Genomic DNA, 10288 nt, shown 5'->3' on the forward strand with positions numbered 1-10288 from the left:
AATCTGAGATAATCCTCTTCGCTGTCCACTACACCTCCAATTTTGGTGTCATCTGCAAACTTACTAACTGTACCTTTTATGCTCGCATCCAAATCATTTATGTAAATGACAAAAAAGTAGAGGACCCAGCACCGATCCTTGTGGCACTCCACTGGTCACAGACCTCCAGTCTGAAAAACAACCCTCCACCACCACCCTCTGTCTTCTACCTTTGAGCCAATTCTGTATCCAAATGGCTAGTTCTCCCTGTATTCCATGAGATCTAACCTTGCAAATCAGTCTCCCTTGGGGAACCTTGTCCAACGCCTTACTGAAGTCCATGTAGATCACATCTACTGCTCTGCCCTCATCAATCCTCTTTGTTACTTCCTCAAAACACTCAATCAAGTTTGTGTGACATGATTTCCCACACACAAAACCATGTTGACTATCCTTGCTTTCCAAATACATAAACATCCTGTCCCTCAGGATTCCCTCCAGCAACTTGCCCACCACCGACATCAGGTTCACTGGTCTATAGTTCCCTGGCTTGTCCTTACCACCCTTCTTAAACAGTGGCACCACGTTAGCCAACCTCCAGTCTTCTGGCACCTCTATGACTTGGGTCTCCCTCCAGAGACTTGAGCATAAACCCTTCACTGAAACTTCAGTGCTGTACTGAGGAAGATAAAACATTATTATTTAAAAGCTCCCACTGTGCTATTTTGAAGAGCAGAATGTTCCCTGTGGTGCATTCTGAGTCTTCAATCAAGATTATTAAGAACAAAAATTATCTGGTCATTATCACATTGTCATCTGTGTAATTTGCTGTGAACAAATTGGTTGCTGTGTTTCCCACAGTAAAACAGTGACTGCACTTCAAAAGTACTTATGTGTCTGTAAAGTGTTCTGGGATGCTCTGAAAGGCACTAAGTAAATGCAAGTCTTGTTTTTCTTTATAGCAATCAGACTAGCCTCTCTCTTACAACAGTTATGTCATCCATACCTTCTTCTGCAGTCGAACAAGTTGCTGAACTTTCAACCTCTGTCAGGAACTCAGCTTGGAGACCACTGGATGTGTTGTCCGTGGATGTGTTGCATTCTGACCCTTCATTCTCAACAGCAGCAGGTATGCCTGACTGGCAGGTGTTTTCTTTAGAGAACTGTGCCACTTTTTGCTTATAATACTTGTACTCGTTGCTTTTTGGGTCAAGTAAAAATCTTTAAAATAAAATTTTTTTTAAAAAAGTTAGCAAATAAATCTCCCTTTTCTACTTTTCCCACTCTGGGTCAGACTTACAATTAATGACTAAATTGGAATTGAAAGCTTGTCTGAATAATAGTGCCATGAAACTATCATTGATTGCCATATTCACAAAATCTAGTTCAATAATGCCCTTCAGAAAAGGAAACCTTTTGCCCTTACCTTTTAGATTGGCCTACAATTTAATCGCAATAAAATTGCAATAATATGGTTGATTCATAATTACACTCTGGAATAACCAAGCAAGCTGCATGGTTCAAAGTCAATTAGACATGAGCAACCAATGCTGGCTTTACCAGCAGTGCTCACATTCCACAAAATAAAGAAAACAAAATGGTTTGGTTAAGTTACCCTTTCTAGATGTGAGATTCTCTTGGCTCAGAGAGTTTTAAATAATTGAATTTTCTATCCAAGATAACTGTGGATGCTTTGTTATGTGCTGTACATTCAAGATTAAGATCAATAGACCATCGACCACCAAGGGATTCAATACATGTAGAGCCAATGTCAAAGTTCAGCTATAATCTTACTGAATTCCAGAAGCAGGCTGAACGTGGTTATTCTTGCTGCTTTTTTTGTGTTCTTAAATTAAAATAGCAACATTAGAAATAACCAGCAGGTGAAGCAAGGTCAGTACAGAGAAAAACAGTTGATGGATAAAAGATCTGAAATCTCATCAGAACATTAGCATGACTCTGATAAATGTCTTTACCGGAAACATTATGTAATGTCTCACAGTCAGTATGCCAATATACCTTTACGAGCCATGATCATCATATTATCACTGGATCAAGGTTTGATCAAAGGGCAAAAAAATTGCAAGCTCCATCTTACTTGGAAGCAAGCGGAGCAGACTTGATAGCCTAATCCTGATGCTGTATCTTGTATCTTATGGTTTCATTTGAAGCATGAACTGGAACTGTGGTCCTCAGTTGTAATCTAACAGTTTATTGTTAGCCCAGACACTGATGTGCCTGTGAAAGTAACATTTGTAGATATTAATGAGGTGTATTAAACATCTATTGGATTTGTCAAACTGTATAACCCACATCTGGTTCCTCATGTTACAAGGAATAACATAAGCATTGCTGCATCATAAACCTATGAAATTCTAATAGGATTAGGCAAGGTAATCGCAGGAAGAATGACCAGGGAATCCAGAACTATTGGTCATAATATAAGGATATCGAGACTTTTAGGATTAAGATGAGAAGAAATTTCTTCTTCCTGAGAGCAGTGAGTCTCTGGAATTCTCTGCCACAGAAAGTGGTTGAGGCCAAAACATTGAATGTTTTTGAGAAGGAGTTAGATATTTTTCTTTCGGGCTAAAGGGACCAAAGTATATAGGGAGAAAGTGGGAACAAGGTACTGAGTTGGATGAACAGTTGAATGGTGAAGCAAGTCTGAAGGGCTGAATAGCTTTCACTTGCTCCTACTTTCTATGTTGCTATCAGGTAAAGATACCCTGCTGGAGGCAAAACCCACATCCTAGTTATCAGCAGTGCAGATATTTGGAAAGTGATTGAAAACAAACTAGGCAACAGTTCCAAACACCAGAGAAATCAGACTAAAAGCAGCATCAGTTCTGAGATGACAGATAGTTCTGTAAGTCTGTAGATATGGCATTGATCAGCTAGAAAACAGATCAAATTTATTTTAAATAAAATCATAGTTCCTTCAGAATGCAAGAAGTTTCCAGGAGTCCTTTTCCTTAAAGCATAAAAGACTGAAGTTACCAATACAATCAACATCAAATGCTACAGACCCTTATCAATGAGTTCTCTTTCTTTGAAAATAAAATCAAGAGCTCGAAGTTCTGATTTTTAAAAGGTGGCATTGAAATGACTCCGAAAGTACAGCCACACAACCCTCTTACAAGAAATATCACTTAAAAACACTACTAAAATACTTTCTACACTGAGAAGACTTACCTGTTGATTCTTGGTTGATTCCAACATTTGAAATCATTCGAAATCAGTGTAAAGATAGAAGAAAAACCACTTGACATAATCTCTCCACACATACATAACTTATCACCAGAACATAAAAGTAAAAGCTTACAATTTTTAAACCACAAGTGTGGTTCTTAAAGAGACCAAGGTCAGTGAAGGAGAAAATTTTAGAAAAATAGAAAGGCAACAGAAGCACAAAGTAGAAAACTAAAAGGAGGGAGAAGTAAAACCAGTAAAAGGAACAAACAAAAATTGCACTGCACTCAACTTAGGGAAAAGAAGCAGAAGCCTCCAAAGAGGAATGGAAGGCAAACACTTACTTGTGGACTAAGTATCTAGTGACTCCACCACTGAATTTACTCTTCTTCTCTTGGCATTTTTAAGTGATTGAAGATTTTAGGAAGGTTGAACTCATTAGTTGCAGGCCTGCTGGTGGTTAGTCAAACAAACTCTCCGACAGTGGGTACAAGTGAACCAGAAGAGCAGAGTAGGCCATTTGGTCCATTGAGAATGCTCTGCCATTCAATGAGATCACAGCTGATCTGATAATCCTCAATTCAACTTTCTTGCCTTTTCCTCATAACTCTTGATTCCCTTACTAATTAAAAATCTATTTCTTGAATACAATTAGGAACCCAGCCTTGACAACCCTCCATGGTAAACAATTCCACAGATTCACTACTCTGAGAAGAAATTCCTCGTCTTTTCAAATGGACGACCCCGTATTTTGAGATTATGCCCTCTGGTTCTAGATTCTACCACAAGAGGAAACAATCTTTCCTCATCTAACTTGTCTAGCCACAGAAGAATCTTGTATCTTTCAATAATGTGCCTCGCATTCTTAAGATTTAGTAGCTACTGGGGACAATTAGATCTACCCTTCTCCTCTTGTTTGCTATCATGCTGGCTCTTTGCTCAGTCTCAATGGCCTCCTTAGCACTTCTTACATAGTATCTCCAGGGATTGCCACACATGACCCATACGTGCCACTGGCAATGGCTGATCTGCCACATATATACCAGGGTACAGCTCTCATACCATCTTGCATAGATGACGGTCATCCACCCAGGCAATGTGACCCTCTCAATGCAATTAACTCTCTCATACGATGGTCTCAATGCTGAACTTCAATGTTATATAAGGTCAGTGCAGAGGCAGCCCTGATGGAAATATCGAGAAGGTATACACAACAGTGGTACAGAACCAGTGATTCAGTGCCATGCAGAACCGTGGTGAGGACTATACTTTGTAGACTTTTGTGCTTGATCAGTGCTCCGTAGTTAGTTGCTCCACTCTTGCTTATAGAGTTCATTGGAAATTGTGTTGGAGCAAGGTCAAGGGGCTAAATGGCCTACTTCTACTCCTAATTGTATGCTAGAGTAATATCCTTTTCAAAACAAGATTTGAAGCATGGATATTTAGTATCATCACTAGCAGTCCCTTAGAGATGAAGATGACTCTCTTCCACTCACTGGGTGAGTCCATAGGTAGCTATACAGTCCAATGCGGCTTCTGTAGACTCTGCTGCACTTGGGGTAGGTGTGGTAGCGCTTTGGCCTGGCTTCTGCTTTTTCCTGACAAAGTCTCAATGTGTTTGACGCCTTCCTAAAATGCTCCTCCATGTTGGACGGCCTTTGGCCAGTGATTCCCAGGTGTCTGGAGAAGTGTGGCATTCCCGCAATGAAGTCTTGAGGGTATCACTGAAGTGCTTCCTCTGTTCCCCTAGAGTTCACCTGCTGTTTCAGAGCTGGGAGTAGAGCAACTGCTTGGGGAGTCTCACGTTGTTCATGCAGCCATTGTGCCTAGCCAATCAAGGGTGATCAGTACCTCAATGCTGTTGATGTTGGTCTAGTCGACGACGCTGGTGTTGCTGCATCTGTCCTCCCAGCAGGCAGCATTGGTGATTCTGCTCCGACACCTTGAGATGTCTGCTGTAGACAGACCACGTCTCAGACCAATAAACAAGAGCAGGAACTACCACAGCTCTGTAAAACCATGATTTTGGTGTTGGATCTGATGTTGTCATCTTCAAATACCCTTTTCCTCAGACAAGCGAAGGCTGCGCTAGCTCACTAGAGTTATGGATCTCTTCATCCATAACTGCTTTAGTCAGCAGGACATGCCCAAGGAATTGGAAGTGGCCAGCGTTCTCTAAGACCTCCCTGTGGACCTTGATGATCGGCAATGCCAGGTCAGGTTGGTTGAGGATCTTTGTCTTGCAGATGTTCATGGTGAGATCCATGCTCTTATATGCCTCCCTAAAGGTGCTGATGATGGTCTGGAATTTGTCTTCTGAATTTGCACATGCACAAGCATCATCCACGTACTGCAGCTCAGTGACAGTGGTTTAAGTTACTTTGACTTTGGCTTGAAGACAGTGGAGGTTGAACAATTTCCTGCTGGTTCTGTAGGTTAGCTCCACTCCAGTTATGAACTGGTCAGTGATGAGGTGAAGCTTTGCAGCGAGGTAGATCGAGAACAGCTATCACGCAGTGAAAATCATGTCTGTTGTGTCCCTCCATAGCTGGAAGCCGCAGTGTGATTCCTCAGCCACAGGGAGGAGACAGTTGAAGTAGACCATGGCGATGACTTTTCCAACGGTCGACTGCAAGAAGATTCCCCTGTAGTTATCACAGTTGGATTTGTTCCCTTTTTTGAAAACGCTCACATCTGTGGCATCTTGGAGCTTTCCTTGGATGCCACCTTCCTTCTGATAAGGCAGACAAGGGTTTTGGATGTAGGTTTGCTCGCTGAGCTGAAAGGTTCATTTTTAGACGTTTCATTACCTTACTAGGTAACATCTTCAGTGTACCTCATGCAAAGCAATGCTGAAAATTCCTGCTTTCTATTTATATGTTTGTGTTTCTTTGGGTTGGTGATGTCATTTCCGGTGGTGAAGTCACTTCCTGTTCCTTTTCTCAGGGGGTGATAGATGGAGCCTAACTCGATGGGTTTGTTGATAGAGTTCCAGTTGGAATGCTGTGCTTCTAGGAATTCTCGTGTGTGTCTTAGTTTGGCTTGTCCTAGGATGGATGTATTGTCCCAGTCGAAGTAGTGTCCATCCTCATCCTCATATGTTAGGATATTAGTGAGAGAGGGTCATGTCTTTTTGTGGTTAGTTGGTGTTCATGTATCCTGGTGGCTAGTTTTCTGCCTGTTTGTCCAATGTAGTGTTTGTTACAGTCCTTGCACAGTATTTTGTAAATGACATTAGTTTTGCTCATTGTCTGTATAGGGTCTTTCAAGTTCATTAGCTGCTGTTTTAGTGTGTTGGTGGGTTTGTGGGCTACCATGATGCCAAGGGGTCTGAGTAGTCTGGCAGTCATTTCCAAGATGTCTATGATGTAGGGGAGTGTGGCTAGGAACGTCTGGAAATGAACCTTTCAGCTCAGCGAGCAAACCTACATCCAAAACCTCGACCTGAGCTACAAATCTTCTCAAACCTTGTGCAGACAAGGGTGCGTAGCTACTGCAGGAGCTCATTGCCTCCACAATTCAATGCCATCTAGCAGAAAAATCTAAAGAGCTCACTACATTTAGCACACCATCTGGATAGTACTGGTTCCGATGGTTAGTTGGGCTCTAGGTTTGTTAAGACATATTCCAGTAGCGCTTAGATAGGATTACAGAAAATACAGCTGGTTGCCTTTGTGTTGCTTTTTAAATCATGGTCATAATAGCAGAGATGGGATAGCAGAACCAGAACCTTCACCCATTGATGAATGTGTGATGACACGACTGACATTGAAAAGCACCATCAGCAGCCAGATGAGATTCTTTGGATTCATTGACTTCCACTCACGGAATCCATCCTGATCCAGGTAAGATTGAGAATGCTTACCCAAGGCTGACCCCACAAGATAAAGAAGATCTATGATGTTTCGTCAGGATTTTTCAGCTTCCTCTCAGCTTTGTGGAACAAACATCTCTGCTGACAGACTTCCCCTCCATGAGACAAGACACATAGACATCTTTGATTCTCTCAAGCAGGTTCTTTCAGCAAAATCTTGCCTACTGCAGTTCTTCAACCCCAAGAAAGTCACAATTCTTGAAGTGGATGCATTACAAAAAGGCCTGGGTGTGTGTACTCTGTAGAGTGAGAAAACTATTTATTTTGATTTGAAAACCTTGTCTTTGGCACCGGCCAACTATTGCAATATGGAGCATGAGGTACTAGTTCTAGTGTTTGGCATTATAAAGGTTTCAGAGATACTTACTTAGCAAGAAATTCATAATTGAAACAGATTATAGGCCACCAGAAATTGGCTGTAAACCACTAATGAATGCACAACCACATCGGTTTTCAGTTGAAGAGATGCAGACATTTGATTTTGAAGACAGAGATAAGACTGGGATCAGGTGGATTAAGTCTGACACATTGAGCAGATTATCCAACATACACACAATCCAAGATATTCTTTTTGATCTAGATGATGATGCTCTAGGTTATGAAGTTGAAGACGTTTTCAAGAGTGATTTTTTCCCCAACGGCCAGAGACAGTATCAGCAGTTGGCAAATGGTGAATATAAGCAACTACAAGAGATGCAAAAGACTACTAGACAGGGTGACTTGACAGTTTTAAAAGAAGTAGCTGAGAAGATTTGTTCATTCTTACAAAACAGACACAAACTTAGTATATCATGGCAAGATATTTTCAGGAGAAAGTGAGGGCTGCAGATGCTGGAGATCAGAGCTGAAAATGTGTTGCTGGAAAAGCGCAGCAGGTCAGGCAGCATCCAAGGAACAGGAGAATCGACGTTTCGGGCAGGGGTAAACAAGTCCTAATATCAAAAGCATTATGCCAAGATATCATGTCCATATTACACCAGGGACACACAGGTATTGAACTCACAGCTGGCACATGAATCTGTGTCCTGGACAGGGATGAAAAAGGATATTCAATGCCTCATGAATGCATGAGGCATGAAAATATACCGACCTGAGCACTGGACAAAGCGGCTACATCCATTCAATATTCCATCCAGTCCTTGAATGAATGCAGTAACAGACCTATTCTCAGTGCATAGGGAGGATTGCAACCTTGTGACTGATCACTTCTCCAAATTTCCCAACTTTTGGTGACTTAGCAACATAACAAGCATGATCTTTGTTGACATAGTGCACGGTCTCTTGAAGTAAATAATTTTGAACGACTGACCACAATAAATTGGCAAATTCTTTAAAGACCAAGATGAGAGTGACCCTTATCCCATTATCACCCCACTGTACATGATTAACCGGTTTAACAGAATGTATGCTAAATACGTCAAGTCTATGATCATTAAACATTGGGCAACAAAACAAGATTTTTGCATTATATTGCAGCATTTTTGTGCAATACCAGTTGAGAAGGGAATCACCAACCCAGCACTGTGCTTGGAAGGCAAGTGCACGCAACCTTACTAACAACCAATTGTCTAACTATTCCGATACACATTCTTCTTCATAGACTGAGGAGAATGAATGAGATATATGGAGGAAGAGTAGGTTGAGAACTGTCAAAACTGACCTCTGGACAGAATGCATATTCGAAAGACCAATACCTGATACCAGCAAATGTTTCTAAAATATGCAATCAGCCAAGTTCGTACAAAGTTTTACTAATCACGATGCTATATTGCAAAAGAACAAAAGCCTGTTGAGACAAATGAATGACACACCATTCATGCACAAAGACAGCAAGAAAGAAAACTCCAACAACAATACTGAGTGACAGCAACGAGCAGCAAGACAACCAAGACATCAAACCAATGCAACAGAGAACATGTATCTCCAGACTGGTATACAATCACCATATCACAGGGAGATATAAAACCTCCAAACCAGAACACCTAATTTTGAAATGCTAGTCTTATGAACTTTATTTTACTCTTTTGTATAAATACTGAATTGACAACAAATGTCTATGTACATCACATATATGTGTTTGACACAATTCTTTTATCTTTTGGAAAAAAGATTTTGTCTTTGTCTTATGTCTCACTGTCAGTACACAGTTAAGAGACATGCTCATTGTATTATCGTTATAGCACAGCATATGACTTGAAGGTTTAACAGTCTCTGGCAGCATCTTACTCGACATTACCTGAAGTACGGCACCTTTATAGAAGTGTGCTGGTCAGTTGTAGTTGAGTAGCTTAATGCTAGCCTGGACACTGATGTGTCTGCGAATATAATACATATTATATTATGTAAAAGTGAACTGGAATAAATGTCTGTTGGATCCTTTGACACCATGTTATCCACACATAGTTCTTTATGCTATGAGGACTAATATGAACATTGCCACATCAGGAAAAGATATCCTATTGGAGGCAAATCCATATCAGTTAAATTTGTTTTACTCTCCACAGATGCTGCCTCACCTGCTGAATATTTCCAACACTTCTTTTATTTTTATTTCAGATTTTAATACTGTGGAATTTTGCTTTTGGCTTATGTTCTGTAGTTGTCCTTACCCATATTTGAAGTCCTCTTTCTTGTGCTGGATGACTGCTTTCTCTGCTGCTTCACCCTTCTCTGCTACAAACATCGCCAGTTTATCAATAATGGTCTTGACCTGTGAGTCTTCTGGAGGGTGGACACTCTCATCAGCTGTTGATGGTGCACCTTTCTCTGCCATGCTCTGGTCAATGTCGTCGGTTGGTGTTGTCTTCTGTTCATTGCTGTTATCTGGCGCTGAAGAAACTGTTTCTGGCTGCTTGCTGGCTTTGGCATCTGCCAAAGATGAAGCTTAAAAAAACACAACAGTTCAAACCATTTCTGTGGAAGAAGGTGAGCTAACTTGAGGCCACACTGGAATCTCAAAACAGCAAAAAATAAGAGGGCAGAAACTGGAAGAACAACTTTCCAGCTTTCCTTGCAATTGGAGCTAAATTGAAACATAAATTTCACTTCTCAGTTATTCAGCCTTCTGTGACAAAAGCAGCTAGTGCAAAGTGCACTCTCTGGTACTTACTGAGAGAGTGTCCATACAGTCAACTGGTGGAGACAGTAGGTACCAGCCAGGCCAACAACCGGGCAGAGAAGGAGTGAAACCTTAATTCATTGTCGTTCATCGTTCCAGAGTCTTGTCTGATCAATGGCATTCAA

General features: G+C 41.1%; 1 protein-coding gene across 2 annotated transcripts in view; it reads right to left on the bottom strand.

The window, feature by feature from the left end:
* Window positions 1-10288, bottom strand: part of LOC122565500 (SURP and G-patch domain-containing protein 2-like) — a 38553-nt gene that overhangs the window by 17226 nt on the left and 11039 nt on the right. For both annotated transcript variants that reach the window (XM_043721537.1, XM_043721536.1), the window contains 2 exons: window positions 9655-9928; window positions 986-1200 (listed from right to left, as the gene is read on the bottom strand). In XM_043721537.1, coding sequence (XP_043577472.1) covers window positions 986-1200; window positions 9655-9928 — 489 coding nt within the window. The remainder of the gene's footprint in view (window positions 1-985; window positions 1201-9654; window positions 9929-10288) is intronic.

Source organism: Chiloscyllium plagiosum, chromosome 31, assembly GCF_004010195.1.
Source record: "Chiloscyllium plagiosum isolate BGI_BamShark_2017 chromosome 31, ASM401019v2, whole genome shotgun sequence".
Taxonomy (NCBI): Eukaryota; Metazoa; Chordata; class Chondrichthyes; order Orectolobiformes; family Hemiscylliidae; genus Chiloscyllium; species Chiloscyllium plagiosum.